Below are 16,788 nucleotides of genomic sequence, written 5' to 3' on the forward strand. Positions count from 1 at the left end.
TTGATATTTAGTTGCAAAGCTTCCACATTTAAAGCTAGAGGAAGATGTTCCTGTTATAGATTACTTTTTATGTCTATTACAGGCAGAAGGTTCCTCTACTGTTTCTTCAGGAAACCAGGCAGCTGAAGCTAAAGGGAACCAAGTCAATAGTGCACAAATCCCATGTCTGTTGTCAATGCCCACCAGGAACCATATGGATATTACCACTCCTCCATTACCACCTGTAGCACCAGAAGTATTAAGAGTGGCAGAGCACAGACACAAAAAGGGGTTAATGTATCCCTACATATTTCATGTTCTAACCAAGGTAAGGTTTTCGGAGTTTTAAGTAGCACCAGAATCCTAAAAGGGTTGGTGAACGCTTGCTGTTGTCCCTTGCTTTTAATTAATTAGTGCAAACATAGCCAAAGCCCTGGTGCTTCTAAAGCTTTCCTTTCCTGGGGTTTCTAAAAATGTTTAGAACTCCCCCCACCTCTCCCTTTGAAATGCCATACCAACCATCTGTTTGGATCAGGGGAGATGTGAAGATTCTTGTATGCACTGGAATGCCTTCTGCTGTTGCACTCCCAAGATTCTGTAGCGTGTATATGTTAAAATAATTTAATAGCGTTTCTGACTTCTTGCCCCATCAACCTATTCATGTCTGGCAACAGAGTCTGCTGGGCTTGACCCAAATGACATAAACAGGGTACTTCCACAGTAGTGGAAGAGACCCTGTTTCCCCTAATGCTGTTGAGAAAAACTGGACCATTCTTTTCCTCACAATTTACCAGTTATTCATCAGTGGGTCCTGAGGTCTACAGTTTTTAGGACCTTGATCTCAGTGTGCTTCTCTCATGACTGGTGTGCACCAGCATCAATAAGTCCTCCAGGCAACTGTCCTCAGGCTGAACACTGGATAAAAAATGAATCAGTTAATCAACCAATGAGATTTTAGGTCTTGAATTATTTTTATTATGAAAAATGTATCCAAGACTTTAATGCAGAGTGGTTTCTTTATATTGTGCATTTTATCGTAGCTAATAGGTGCTGAGAGCTAGACTACTACTACTAATGCTGGAATCTGCAAGAGTTTGTATGCTACTAATCATTTTGTTCATGTACAGGGTGAAATTAAAATTGCAGTTTCTATTGAAGATGAAGCAAACAAAGACCTGCCTCCTGCTGCTCTTCTTTATAGGCCAGTTCGTCAGTATGTTTACGGTGTCCTGTTCAGTTTGGCAGAAAGCAGGAAAAAAACTGAGAGGCTTGCCTTTAGAAAGAACAGACTTCCTCCAGAATGTATGTATCTGCCTTCTACTATTATTGCTGGCTGAGCTCGGACATCATACCAAAGTATAGTTTGCACCAGCCATGTTTTAGAGTGTCATTTGAGCCAAACGTATAGGCATATATGTTTTAGAGATACTGGACTGCTTTCATTTTTCATCTGTTCAGCCCTCCTATGTTATCTATTTATTTTATTTAAACAGGATTTATATACCGCTTCATCATCTATAACCTCAAAGCAGTTTACATATTCCACGTAGGCAACAGACGTCCACTTGCACAATGGAACTTCCCCCCTTCCTCCTCTCCCTTGTCACCTGCCATGCACCCTCAAAATCTGCTCCAGAGCCTCAGGAGTAAATTCGGGTTGGGGGAGTCATTGGGGTTGAAGAGGAAGAAGTCCTGTTGTGTGAGCAGAAATCCATTCTCATAGTGTTGGATACAACCGATAGAATGCAATTAAAAGATTCTGGAGGAGAAACAATGGCCACAGCTATGGTTTATCAGTTCAGACATCACTGTCATTGTTAGTATAACTGTAATTTCTAATTAATGGATTTCTGACTGATTAAAAAATGGATTTGTTAATTCAGATATCATCCAAAATTCGTTAAGCTTCGTATAATGTTTGAACAGTCAGCATTTCCTTATAAAGCTTTATATACCACTTTTATACTACAGTCTAAACAGCAGTTCTTTGAATTTTGCTACAAACACAAATCTTAAAACTTACTAATGCAGTTGTAAAATAGTAGCAGCAAAAGACAACATTATCTGTAGCTGAAATACAATATTTCATTCTTCCCCGACCTTGTTGGAGGAAAATTTATATATAATTATCGTATTATGAATTCAGTTTTGAAGTGACTTCTGGGTTACTTTAAAAAGTGAGTGTGTTGGAGGATTAAACTAAGTGCATTGTTAGGTTGTATTTTGTGTAAAATAGGCCTCTATCCTGAATGTTGACACAAACAGTTAAGCAATAACCTTGATGGGACAGCACCAAACATGGGTTTTTTCTTGCAGATATGTCAAAATCTATAAAACTACTAGAAATATAATAAGTTAAGTCTCAATAATTCTGTCTGTTGGCATCAGGCAGGCATCTTTGGATTATTCTTTTTGGTGCCTGCTTAAAACATTTTTGTTTAGGCAACCCTATCCAGACATGTAGAAGTTACATGTGCTCTGTTTTGTTTTTTTTAAGCTATTATTGATTTTAATCACCTTTTGAATGTTTTAAAACATTCGTTTTTAACTTTTTATAGAGAATATTTTATTTTATATTTTTGTAAATCGCTTAGAGGTTTTTGTACAATAAAGCAGTATATACATTTTGTTAAATAAAACAAAATAGGAATTACAGAACCATCTAACTTGTGAAATGAAATCTTTTCTGAACCCAGTATTGCTGTTAACGTTTAGTATCTTGTATTCAGCATAGCTGGACAAGAAGATCTTGAATATGTACCGTGCATAAATGTCCACCTATTGGACACAATTCACTGGAAACATGTCCTGCACAAGGTCCTCTGAAATTAATTCTTCTGATACAACTCAGACCAAATTCACACCAGAGTGGCATGGGATCTTTTGCCATTGCCTGTGCTGAGTGGGAAGGAACTATACCATTTGAGATGAAAACACTGTTCTGGAAACCTGGCAGGGGACAAGCGGGCAGAAGGGGTAAGCACCCCATCTCTTGCCCCCCACTCCTCATCTGCACGTGGTCCCTCCAATGCTGCTTTGCAGAGGGCAAACAGTGGCCTGGGTTTCCAAGTGTGAGTAGGCTACAGAATGTGTAGTTCTGGCCTTAGTCTGGCTTTCAGAAAACAGCTTTTCTGATACTCCCCAGAAGGCAGAGGTAAGAGTTCTGTCTTCTGCATTTTGATCTCAATATTGGTTTGCAGTTTTAAAGAGCGTAACAAGATGGCAGTAGTGCTTGGCATACTGTACAAGTCCTATAAAAGCATCAAGCCTGAAGGGAGAAGCAGAACCTTACAGAATGCAGAAATGATCATGCACCAATATTGTTTAACCAAGCTTCACCTTTGTTTTTGGCCTTTGCAAATCTTCATTAAGAAAATACATACAAGCAAACCGCCCCCCCCCCCCCATTTACATACGTTCAGTATGTGCACGGCTGTGCATACACCCCTTGCACCAAACCCGGAAGTGACCCGAAAACATCACAAAAAGGGGCAGAACAGGGTGTTTGCAGGTTTTTTCAATGGGGTTTCAAATATACACAATTTCACTGACACACACGATATCTCAACCTGTAGCCCCCACGTAAATGAGGGGGTTGTCTGAGCTGACTTGGATGCTGTAGGTTAGTTTTCTGTTCAAACAAGGGGTGATAACAGTTCGCAACAACTCCCCTCTACCTGTTGCCCCATGTACCATATCCCATACTTTTTTCTAGTATCCCCTTTCTTCCAGAAGCAGATTTAAAGGAAGTGGACAGGAAGGCTGTATTCTGTTCACGAATGGAAACTTAGAATTCAGGCCAACATACTTACAATAACTTCCAAGATCAGGTAGAATCAGAGCTGGAAGGAACCAAGTCTTGTCTCTCAATACATTTGACTCGTCCAATGGCATATCCAGCCACCAACCTACAATTTCAACTTAGGTGTTAATGCATTTCATAGAAATCCGGGAGATATAAAAATTATCAAGTGTTGTCCATGCAAATAAAACTGTATATGAGTAGCTTAAATATGCTGGCTGGATTTCAGCCTTGGTAAATGTGTACAGAAGTTGAAAGTATTTTGTTTCCTTTTTTTCATTCTGTAGTTTCACCGGTGATAATTAAGGAATGGGCTGCTTACAAAGGAAAGTCCCCGCAGACTCCTGAGTTGGTAGAAGCTCTTGCATTTAGGGAATGGACCTGTCCCAATTTGAAGAAACTGTGGCTGGGAAAGGCGGTAGAGGACAAGAATCGACGAATGAGGGCTTTCTTGGCCTGTATGAGGTCAGACACACCAGCAATGCTCAACCCATCTAATGTGCCCACTCACCTTATGGTGCTCTGTTGTGTATTACGGTGAGTACGTTGACTGGATTTTTGTGTAGGATAAACACTCATCTAGAGCCACAAGATAGCCACCTGCTTTAATCCATTTAAAGACAGAGGTTTCCTCCCATGAGCAATTCCAGTCTCATTCCTGGAACAGGTTTTTCATGGCTCCGCTCTCCCTTTTCAGCCTGCTGCACCACCTCAAAATTTGTTCCTGAGGGCTAGGTAGTCTGGAGTGGCTTGGGATATGGGGCTGGAGATCTGCAGGTAGAGGCAGCATCAGTGGTGATCATCCCTGTTGCATGAGTGCGAGAGAATCTTAGGATTCAAGCCCAGGTGTCTTGCCCTTAACTTTGGCAAGTGAATGCAAACCATATGGCTTAACTAATTTAATCTAGCATTAATAATATCTCTGTGATGACGTAGTTTTACATGCTCTTCCAAGCTTAGTGTGCTTCAATTTTTTCGTATTAAATTTACTGATCTAATATACACCAGGGTTTTTATTGTTGCCACAACGCTAGCTTAAGAAGCATACTGTAAAGCACTTCTTAGTTTCATTGATTTCAATAGCAGAATTAAGAATTGAATGTAAATGTCTCCCAATTAAAAAAATAATGGGACCTTTAAGTGCTAACTTTTTGCAGGTTTGTGCCAAGTATTGTTATGTCATTATATAATTTCCATGTGGTTGTTTGACTTTCAATTCCTATATGCAGAAATTATAAGTAATGGTACCACAGCTTTCCAAGCAATGCTGATTCAGTGCTGTCTGTCTCTGTAGATATATGGTGCAATGGCCTGGGGTTCGGATACTTCGTCGCCAGGAACTTGATGCCTTCCTGGCTCAAGCTTTATCTCCAAAACTATATGAACCTGACCAACTACAGGAACTAAAGGTGACTTTAGAACTTTGCTTCTGTGGGGCTTTTAATCCATACTTAATACAAGCAATCCCATTTCTTTGTCAGTACTCTTAACTTAATCCATATGTGTGTGTTACGCAAGTGTAAGTGTGTGTGAGTGTGAATGAGAGAAGGGGTTCTGGTTTCAACTCCAAGTGAACTCTGACTTGTTCATCGTGATTGTGATATCATCTATCCACTTCTTTACTTGGTATTTTATTTCCTTTGCATCTGTAGCTTTCAAACTTGTAATAAAGGGTTTCCCAAGAATATATCACTTTCCTTGATTCTCTCTTTTTTCCATGGAACCCCTGTGTGTCAGCTATAAACCAATATACCTTGAATTATTCCATGGAACTAATTGTGCATCTTCTGTTCAGGAAATAGGAAGAATGCTGATTTATAGTCACTTTAATTGGCCGACCCTACTGGGTAACCCTAGGGTTTTGGTGCCTAACCTTGAAACAGAGGGGTTTGGACTTCTGCTAATGAAGTATGGTAGTTAAGGTTCTGTCCCATCTCAAAGGAGTCATTGTTTTTGTTTGCCTTGTCTGTTGCTTCCCTTTCCTCGCCTTCTCTACTTTCCTGGTCCCCGGTCCGTCCGCCCCGTCTGCCTCCGTCACTGCCCACTGCTCCCTTGCTAGCAACTTAAACTTCCTTAGAGAGCTATACCTCCCACCATGGCTCTCTAGCCCATCTCACTACCTAAAAAACAAAGAAAACAAAAGAAGAAACAGCCTATTGTGGACCGTGCATGCTCAGTGCGCACAAAATGCTGAACTCCAGGAAGAGGGTGGGAAACCAGGGAGAAGGGAAATGGAATAGAGTGGCCAGAACCCTGGACAAAAGTGTTACATTTTGTTGCAGGACCTCTTTTTCTTTTTTTTTTAAGCTAAATATACTGGTAAGAAGTGATATGCCTAAACCTTTACTGCAGGTGTTTGCTATTCTACTAACTGGATTAATAAAGATCTGCATCTCTAATTTCCATAGTACTTGCTGCTAATCAATACATTCATTTCTCATGGGGTTGCTTTGTTTTAAATATTTTCTTACTCATAACTTGTTTTGACATTCTTTTTCTCTCCCAGCCCCATGCCGCCATACAGTGAGGGTGGTCCTTTTCTAGCTTGTCTTGCCACAAGGAGAAGTGGACCAGCCAAACTGATCCTGGGACTGTGCAGAATCCAGTGCCCATGGCAAACCTAAATCCTTTGTTTTGATATGGCTTTTTTTAAGCATTTCCAAATAGATTGCATTCCCAAATTAACTGTGGAACCTCTAGGTTTGGCCATTCATTACCCCTATTGTGAAGGAGGGGCCTGCAAGCCTTATCTCTTCCCACAAACAACCTAGGAGGGAAGGAGAAGGGGAAGAAGCAGAGTTTTCTAAATAGCCTACTTTCTTGTACTGGTTTTTCCACAGTGGTCAAGTCCTGAAAAACACTTATCTGCAATTTACTTGCATTTGTATTAAATAGTCTGCAGTGGGCACATTTTTCAGATACAGAGAAATGTTTAACTACACACAGGCAGACTATTTTAATGGGCTTTAAGCAAGTTTAACTTAACTAGCAGGTGCAAGATCATGTGGCTTTCCCTGTACTCTTCCAGTAATAAGCTCTTAGTAAGTGTGCTTGAAGCCTATAACTTTGTACAGCTGGTAGTCAACTGCGGTTTCATTTTCTGTCTTCAAAGATTGAAAATTTAGATCCTCGAGGAATTCAGCTGTCAGCATTGTTTATGAGCGGTGTTGACATGGCATTGTTTGCAAATGATGCTTGCGGGCAACCGATTCCTTGGGAGCATTGTTGTCCATGGATGTACTTTGATGGGAAGCTGTTCCAGACCAAGCTCATCAAAGGAACCCGGGAGAAAGTTCCTCTCATTGACCTCTGTGATGGTCAGGTATGTTTGCTCCTCAGGTGTCTGTTATGCCTATGGAAATTTCACTAGTTTTGAGTCAAGTTAGTCAGTTGCAAATTCCTTTGGTAAAAAATAAAATAGAATGCTTACTTTAACTAAATAAATCACATTTGGTAATTAGATTGACTTAATTTGGAGGGCTATTAAGTCAAAAGGTTGGTGAGTCATACTTTATCTAACATACGTTCATGTGCGTAAATAAAAAGAGCTTGACAAATTGTATTGACCTTATCCTACTAAAGGTCCCGGGACTTTTTGAATGCAGAAAACTATGTTTTTGTGTTTAAGACCTGATGTTGATTCTTGATTGATAAATGATTTTGTAGAATAGCATATTTGAATTTAGAAGGGGTCAGTCAGAATATTTAGCTTTCTAGAATAAACAGTAAGAAATATGTTGGTTTCTCAAGATACTCCTCTGCCACCACTCAGAGATCCAGACATGGGGCTGGGCTGGATCTTCTTCCTGTGAACTGTAGGAAGGAAGACGTTGACCATAACAGGGGTTGGACCAAGAGGCACCTCCATTTGTCGTGCAAATGTGTTTGTGCTGTGTGGTTTTTTATTGTAGACTGAACAAGCTGCCAAGGTTGAAAAGATGCGCCAGAGCATCCTCGAAGGCTTAAATTTCTCCCGGCAGAACCATCCACTTCCTTTTCCTCCACCGCCTGCCATGCCTTTTTATCCAGGTTCTGTATACCCTCGGCACTTTGGGCCACTTCCACCACCTCAGGGCAGAGGCAGAGGCTTTCCTGGTAAGCATGTGTCACTGTTAACATGTAGCATTTCATCCAAAATAAATTTTGACAATGTTATTAGTATAATTAGGCAGTCTTGCCTGGCGCCATCGTTCTATATCTTTAGGCATCAGGCAAAAACTTCCTCTATAACCAGACCTTTGGCCATTAACTATCTGTTTCCTTTTTAGAAGTGGGTGGGGTGTTTTAAATGTATTTCTCTTTCCCCCTTAGTTTTGATGTATCTGTTGGGTGGCAGGTTTGTTTGGTTTGTTCTAAGTCTCTTTGGGTGGCCTTGGACAAGGTAAAGCAACTAACATATTTAATAAATAATAATCACTATAATACTATTTGTATAGTGCAGTACTGTGGGATATGTTTCCTTATTTATATGGTTTAGCACATAAACATGTTTACCATCTATAACAATCATGGCATTTGTCATTGTGTGTTGAGTAACTGAAAACCTGGGGGGGGGGTAACTTGTGGACCACCTGTAACTTGTGGACCACCAGATCCTTGAGTTTTACAGGATACCAATGAGTTTTATGGTCTACCATTGCAAGCTTTAATGCAGTGGTGGTTTCTTGAGGCCCCCAGATAAAATAAAGGAAATTCAGAAGGAGGCATCACTTTTGGTCTGTCTGTTTGGAAGCGGTTATGAGGAGGGTGTGTTACCCATGGGTGGGGGGGGAAGGCAACCAGAGTGAGGGTGTACTCCTCAACAATTCACATATGACCCAGAATGGTTGGAGACCCCTTGCATTGTCATACTTGATGTAAAGTTCATGCTTCTGTATGTCTGACAACTGGGAAATATCGTCTGGTCATCGTCTGACACGATGTGGAGGCAGTATAAATTCAGTAGAATATGTTGCAGTACAGTCTGTTGCATGATCACATTAGTGTTTTAAGGGTTATGTTGAACTGCCATGACCTCCTTATAAAATGACTTATTTAAAGTGACATACAAGCCAACGGTCCAAAATGGTGGATAGGGTCTATATCTTCTGCCTGTTGAAGAATTCCTGCACAACAGGCGGTCAACTGTAAATTAAAAAATGGTTGACAAACTCTCTATGTTCACCAATTTCTGGTTGGGCGATGGGACTTCCATGTTTGCTCTTGGGTGCTAAATCGGCATATTCTCAGATGTGCAGCCCTGTGCTTTTGGAAGGAAACTGTGGTCACACCAGCAGAGGTCAAGAGCTTATTTTTTGGGGAAACTCCTGTATGTCCCCCTTCCCCCTCACGGTTTCCCCCTGTCTCTTTCCCCCTGGGTCTCACAGGAGTCTATGGCTTTGGAGGCCCCTATGGGGAAACAGTCGCAACAGGCGCCTATCGAGCCTTCCGGATGGCTGCTGCAGGAGGACACTCCGGAGCCTTCTCTGGCAATGACGGCAACAGGACTAGCAAGTTTCAGGGCGGTAATTATACCAAACCCCTTTTTTTAACATTTTACGGCAGTCGCCTTCTTCACCTCACCCTGGTCTGAGATTTTTAAACAGGGACCTCCTCACTTTCTCTCTCCATCCCTTTCTCCTGTAACCAAACACATCTGTCATTTTGCTGTACAACCTACCCCCTCGGATTGCTATCACGTCGTTCACTAACGCCTATTACTCACAACTCTGTGACATGCTACAGAAGTCACATTCTCGCCTCCAAAATTAAATGCACACCTGGTGAAATGCACATATTCTTTTAAAGGTTTGTTTCCAATTTTTTGACAAACAATTTTTCAAAGGCAACATGCGCTTCAACAATGGGGTTTTTTGCTTGTTTTGAAATCAGCTGCAGGATACATACTTTGGAAAATAAAAGTAGCAGGAAACATTGCTCAGTGTTGCTGATGTTTTATTTGCAAGTAGCTCATAGGTGTTCACGTTTCAGAAGCTGGGCATGTACTTCTAAAGGGAACAGTGTTTTCCCCAATTTCCTCCTTAAAAAATAAAATAGTGGAACAGGAAGCCCCCCCACCCTGCATTTTAATTACTTCCAACAAATTCCTGCAAGCTCTCTAACATCAAAGCTTTAGCTAGTAACTGACACTTCTGGCTCTCCGAAGTCCAATGAAGCAGCTGCTGTACTATTAGAGTTGATTGTACAGTATAGAGAAGAATGTACTTCCCTGCCTTCACTAGCGCTGTAGTAATTAGTATGTTAACGCTGGAGCCTAATTTGTAACCACATTGCTTCTACCTGTTTAAACTCTTTCATTGCTATCAGCTTTATCAGTCGTATCTAGCTAACATTTATCCTATAGATTATTGGAAATGATTTGATTATGACTTGTAAATACTCACATGTGAACACTTGAATTTGAGTTGAGACGTATTCTGGAACAGAAAGGTAATGAAGGTTTTCTCACCACCCCTGAGTTTTTAAAAGATAAAACACATGTGGGGTGGTTAAAAGTGGGGATTTCTGGCATTCTCTTTGCATGCAGGTAACTCGCATCTTACTGTTTGTTTTACTTACAAGATCGCAGTTGTGCATGGTGTGCGGAAACAAACAAACAATTGGAGGCTGGAATAAACCCACTCTTCCTTTATTTGTTCCCCTTCCCCACCTGCGTACAGCTGCAATCGCAGGTTTACCCAGCTTTGGGAAGGTGCCACAAGACCTCTGGGACCCAGTATCCAGTTGTGGTCTTGGTTATGCTGAAGCCATTGAACCTAACTGGATAAAATGACTGCAAAACGGTCAATAATCTCAATGGGATCTAATCTTGAACAGGGGAGTGTAGATTGTAAATGTAGTATGCATCAGATTATTGTAAATTATGATGCTGATAACGTTACCCCCAAGAAGGACCATCTAATCCATTTTAAATAAATTAAAAGAACCTTAATACAAAACTTAGAATCTTTTGTGCCTGAATGTGCCATGAAAACCCAGTCTTTGGAAGGAAAGCAGTATTTTCAGGGAAAATTGGAAGTCCATGTATTCTGTTCTCTGAATTGTAGCTGCAAATAGCAATCTCTCTTTTCATCTTTGTACAGGTGTCCAACCTATTCCTTCTCAGGGAGGGAAACTCGAAATAGCTGGCACTGTGGTTGGCCACTGGGCTGGAAGCAGACGTGGTCGTGGAGGGAGAGGGCCGTTTCCTCTGCAGGTGGTTTCTGTCGGAGGGCCCACAAGAGGGTAGGCAGAAATAAATCTTAAATTAATATTGGCTTGACTTTGGAATTTAGCAATGGCAAAAGAAGTGGCAGCTGGCTTTTATTAAAGTACAGAAAAGGGCAATTATTGTATCTTTTATTTCAGAAAGTTTGGGTGTAAAAAATGAACGTGGGTCAGACATTCTGAAAAGATCAGGAATGATTTTACCTAATGGGAAGTTAGCTATAATTATATCAGCTATATATAATAGTTAATATCTTTCATGTTGACCATTGATCTGAACCAAATCTCAACATATAATTCATTCACTATTGTTGCCTGTTTTTACTTATATTTTTCTAAGGCAGCTGCTGCCTATAAGGTGTTGATCATTTTAGAGGAAGAGGTACTTTGGTTAAGCAGTTTATTTAAAAACGGCAATGAAGAACAAAGATGGATCAGTACAGGCTAAACTAGTATGAGATTAGTAAATGTTAACTTCCGAGCATTAAGAATTACTAAAGAGATTATATTTGAAACTTGGCAGCAGGATTAATTGGGGGGGGGGGCGGAATATGTGCCGACTTCTATTCATACCAGTTTTCAGTGTTTGGTTTGCTGGTACTTTACACAGCAACTGCAAGAATGTAAGTGGAAGAAACATTTGTTTGAACAACTTTCACATTATAAAAAATAAATATTTCGAGAACCTTCTTAATGATATAGAGAACCAGCCTTCTGATTGTGAGGACCAAAAGACTGTGCTGTGGGTTTTTTTTTTAATGGAAACTTTCTTTTTTTCTATTAAAAATACAGAAACATATCTAAAGTTTAAATGTGTTTTTAACTTGTTTCTCACTCAATGCAGACGCCCGAGAGGAGTTATTTCCACTCCAGTGATAAGAACGTTTGGCAGAGGAGGAAGATACTATGGGAGAGCATATAAGAACCAGGGAACAATTCAGGTATTGGGAGAAATCATTTACGAAACTGAGAGTCAGAAAAGATTTTGGTAACATGAGTTTAGGTGACAGTCATGTATACACCAATTTAACTATAGACATGGAAGTAGGAGGATAGACTGGATGAAAGAACCATATGACCGTAGAACTAAATTATATTGGCCTTTAATTTGACTTGTTTTTTCGCTGCCTTTTCCCCTATCTTGGGGGGGGGGTGGAGTTTGTGAATTGCACTCACCTCTTTCAGAGGTTAATTCTTAACATAGGGCACAATTTGCCCTAAGGAGCCCCTTCAGCGGAAGTCCTGTGCAAAGAATTTCCATTTCCCCTACTCTTCTTTCCCTGAAATTGGCTCCCAGGGTGGAGGGGGGCTTAGGAGGAGCCCCAGAGCAGGGGGAAGGATAGTTCCCCCTGCCAAGCTGATGCTGAATCCCTCCTTTATCTGCAACTCACACCTTTTGTTTTAGCTCAGTAATCAAAAGGGTAATAGGGTTTACTGCCAACATGGTCAGCTTACTTCATCATTTTCCCATTGCTTTTGTTGCACTCTGATTCCATTTGCTCAGCAGTTCTGGATGTTAAATTAAGTCTTGTAATATAATATACTGGCATTAAGCAGATGAGATTGTCAGGAGTGCATGATAAAACTAATTTTTCACATACGTATCTGTACTTAAAGGGTCACATATATAAAGCAACTCAAGATGGAGAAGGGGAATAATAGAAAGGGCAGTGTAAGTGATGTCTGTGTGGATATGTACACTTACATAGACACCTTACATTGGATCTGCAAAAGAACTGGATGAACAACATAATTGGGGGTTTCCACATTTTGATGTCAGGATTGGCATGCATTTAAACAGTGATTCAGGTACCTAAACTGTTATTATATTTAATTATCGGTGATATTCAGCTGTCGTGTGCCACCGTTCACATGTCATGGCAAGCCAAGTTATAACTTACGGGGACCATTCAAGTGTGCTGGCTCTTGGGAATGAGATTGCAGCTGCTTTTCTCCCCACCAGTCCTTTTAGCTTAGCATGGCACAGCAGCTAAGCCAAGATTCGACTTAGCATGCCATCCAAATCCAGGATTGTGGTTAAGGAGGACAGAGCTTAATCACAATTCCAGGTTTGGACGGCCTACAAAGTCAAAACTTGCTTTAGCTGCTGGCTGCCCTGAGCACAAACTACCAAGGAGGAGAGAATCATCTGCAGCCTTCTCCTTGGGAGCCAGCAGGCCGTGATTTGGCCAGCTTTGCCAGCTTTGTCACTTGCTTCTTAAAATGAAATCTAACTTGCTGAACAGTTTCCAAGTGACTGGTCAGCACCCTCCTTAATCTAGTGTGGCTCTTCAGACCATGAAGAATAGGGCAAGAGGTCCCAGGTGTGAGTTTTTGAAATTTTATTTCTAGTTCACATTTGTAAATGCTGTGTCAGTCCAATAAAGGAAAATAAATAATCTCGCATGGCATCTACAGTAATTTCCAAAGCAATAGCCAAGTTAGTCTCTCGCAGCAAAAAGAATAAAGAGACTGACACATGTATGGTGGCCTTCAGTTTTATGGACTCAAGACCATTTCACACATCTGAAGCTTAAAAGTTTATGTCATAACAAATGTGCTAATCTTTAATAGCTATTTGTTTTACCGCAGTAAGAAGCCAGAGGAGCATGGCCCTGTTTGCATATACTGCTCAGCCAAATGTGGTTTGGTGTGAATAAGCGAGAGGGGATGTATGAGATTGCAGCTGCTTTGCTCTTCCCCAGTCATTCCTTTGCTGCACGACAATAAACCGTTTAGTGCAATACAGGGTTGGGAGACTGGATCTGGCGAGTGAACCAGATCCTTACTTTGCCCTCACCCACTGGCCAACTTAGAGGTGGGGAGGCCCGCCTGTCAGTAAGTCACCTGACATCAAAAGGACGTCACGTGACCTGCTTTCCTTTGCTTGCGCTGATTGCCGATCTGTAGTCCCTTTTGCCTCGTATATCTGACATCATTGAGGGCATGTGTGCGTGGCTTGGTCAAAGCAGCCATGTGGGCCAACTGGCAAGGCCTGGCAGCTTAATTAGGTCCATAGGCCAGAGCCTCCCCATTAGCCTACCTTGACAGTTAAACCCCAGCTCTTAGCTTACCTCTTTTCAAACCTTGAGCTGTAACCAGAGTTTGTCCTATACAGTAGAACCTCTACTTACGACCACCTCTACGTGGGCCTGATCCAAGTTGCGACTGCGGCAAACCCGGAAGTAAATACCAGGTTTGCCGCGATTCGCACACATTCAGAAGCGGCTTCTGCCGTCTCCACATGCGCAGAAGCGCGCTGCTGCCGAATGCGCCTGCACACAACGGCGCTTCTATCAGCGACCCGGATCAACTTACAGACGGACCCCTGGAACTGATTACGTCTGTAAGTAGAGGTTCCACTGTAGTTAACAGCTTCTGGTTTGTCTGGGAGCATTTAACCATGAGGAGTGCAGATTTCGACACCATGCTAAGGCATATCATGGCTTAACTCTGCAGAGCAGTTGTGGAGAGGACTAAAGTAGCTGCTGTCTCCTCTCCATGCTGAGCCAAGGACTCTGAAGGACAATACTGCCCTACCTAAATTATGTACTTATAACCCACCTGTCTTCTCTTTTATTTTAAAATAGGGCAAACCTCCTTATGCTGCTTCAGCAGAAGAAGTGGCCAAAGAACTTAAGTCAAAATCAGAGGAATCCAAGTCCTCTATTGTGTCTTCAGAAGGATCCCTGGCTGAAAATGGAGTAGTGAACGAGGAGAAACCAGCCTCCCAGATGAATGGGAGTACAGCAGACGTCAGGGCTTCCAACCAGTCTGAAAGTGCCTTGAGTAATGACTCTAAAACGTGCAATACAAATCCTCACTTAAATGCACTAAATGCAGACAGTGTTTGCCATAAAGATGATACTCTTGAGGCCACTGTCTTAAAAAAAGAAGAGTAAACTTATTTTTTATAGAGGGTGAAGGATGTTGGAAGGGTCAGGATTAGGAATATCTGGAAAGAAAGAGAGCCTACAGTTACGTACATTTTTTCCTTTCCGTAAGAGAAAAATGAGGACTTTGGAAATTTGGATCCCTCTTGGATGTCAGAGATTTAAAGAACACATTTTTAGTTTTAACCAGTTGTAGTCAAAATGCTACAATACAACAAAAATGAAAGAGAATGAAGAGCATTTGACTCCCGCACTTAAAATGAAGTATACACAAAGTTTAAACTGGTTATGACAAAAGCTCGTAGTTTTTGTTTCTTGAGAAATATTAAAAAAACAACAACAAATTTTGGCAGTCTTTCAGTATATATAGCTTGAAATATAATTTTTAGTATTTGGCACCATATGTATGCCATTATATTTGATTTTGCATTACTGTGTCACAAAGCTTTCTTTAAGGCTTTGATTTCATGATTATGGGGGGGAAAGGCACAACCACAGTTCTTTCTTTTCTTAAATTTCATCACTGTTGATGTGGTTCTTTTTATGTTTAAAATGTGCAAACTATCAAAATAAAAAAAATTATAGAGTAATATTGGAGTTCTGCTGATTTTAAATATACATCATACATACTTTACAAGCAAGGTAAAATGGATTTAACTTTAAAATCATAGAAGATGCAAATGACCTTTTCAAAACAAACACAATGTGTTCTGATACTTTTTGTGACTAATACCATGCATCCGTGATCAATGAACTATGTGGTTTTGAATCAGACGTAGACCATTAGTACTACTATTTGAGCTAAACTTCTGCATGGTTCATAATTTTTAAAGTGTGTAGTTAATATTATGCATGTTATTGTCCTCTTTCTTCCATTCTTACAAGTACTGTGCCCATTTGCAAAACAAAAAAAAAAGCTAATAATCAGTAATAGTCCTATAAAAGATGTTAACTATGTTTAGTCATTGACTGATCTTGCTCTAACCTTAAAATTTTGTGATTATTGACCTCTGTTGCATTTATTCTAAAACAAAAAAATTATCTAGCCGTTTTGAATATCAACGTTACCCTGGTGTACTCATTGCTGTATGCATTATTGTTCTCTGTTGCTGTTTTATGCCTTCATATTAGCAAATATGAAATTCTGTGGAAAAACAAAAAAAAGCTTTGATCTTCAAGAAATACCCCCCTTCTGTAGCAGGAAACAAATGGCTTGTTCTTGAGAACTTTCCCATCAAGAATTTAGTATAAGCAAATATACCTGTATCATTTTGATGTTTTTGTTAGTGTTTCCAAACTTAATGTACTTCAAAATCAGAATCATTTCTTTATATTTGTTTTCATATAATTCTCCTGATGCTCTTCATCACACATTAGTGATCAGAAATGAGGTGTAATTCCCCATTCCCTGCCCGCAAGAGCTAAGTAGGTATCTTAATGTAAGTTGAAGGGAGTTCTGCCCCAACTCATGGATTGTGCAAGAATGAACTACTGTTGGGTTTGATTGGTTGTAGATGGATTGTGGTGTGGTGTATTTGAAGGCTATTGAATGCAACTTACAATGCTTAATAAAAATCTTTATTCTTTTAGTATAAAATTGCTGTACGGCGTCTTGATTTGTATGCTCTCTTGTGATCCTAAGCCCCTATAAAATTCTCTTTTTCTCAGAAAAAGAAGCAATCCTCAAGCATGTTTTCAGTGCTTCCTGTTGACCCCAGAAATGTAAAGTTAATAAAATTACAATAGCACAGTGCTATTAATTTATTACAGATATTTATAAACAGCTTTGCAGTCAAAATATATCAAATCGGGGGGGGGGGCACTAGGTGGCGCATCGGAAGATGGCTGACAATAACATCTCTCCGACCCACACGAGGTAATTTGGGGGCTATGATGGGGGTAATTAGC

General features: G+C 40.5%; 1 protein-coding gene across 1 annotated transcript in view; it reads left to right on the top strand.

Moving 5' to 3' along the window:
• Positions 1 to 16,477, top strand: part of FAM120A (family with sequence similarity 120 member A) — a 50,449-nt gene extending 33,972 nt beyond the window's left edge. Inside the window, exons 9-18 of the mRNA XM_083602943.1 lie at positions 83 to 307; positions 1,107 to 1,281; positions 4,069 to 4,318; positions 5,076 to 5,190; positions 6,894 to 7,103; positions 7,693 to 7,876; positions 9,148 to 9,285; positions 10,864 to 11,005; positions 11,832 to 11,928; positions 14,578 to 16,477. Coding sequence (XP_083459069.1) covers positions 83 to 307; positions 1,107 to 1,281; positions 4,069 to 4,318; positions 5,076 to 5,190; positions 6,894 to 7,103; positions 7,693 to 7,876; positions 9,148 to 9,285; positions 10,864 to 11,005; positions 11,832 to 11,928; positions 14,578 to 14,889 — 1,848 coding nt within the window. The 3' untranslated portion in view covers positions 14,890 to 16,477. The remainder of the gene's footprint in view (positions 1 to 82; positions 308 to 1,106; positions 1,282 to 4,068; positions 4,319 to 5,075; positions 5,191 to 6,893; positions 7,104 to 7,692; positions 7,877 to 9,147; positions 9,286 to 10,863; positions 11,006 to 11,831; positions 11,929 to 14,577) is intronic.
• Positions 16,478 to 16,788: the final 311 nt, after the last annotated feature.

This window comes from Podarcis filfolensis (assembly GCF_964270895.1).
Source record: "Podarcis filfolensis genome assembly, chromosome: 2".
Lineage (NCBI taxonomy): Eukaryota > Metazoa > Chordata > Lepidosauria > Squamata > Lacertidae > Podarcis > Podarcis filfolensis.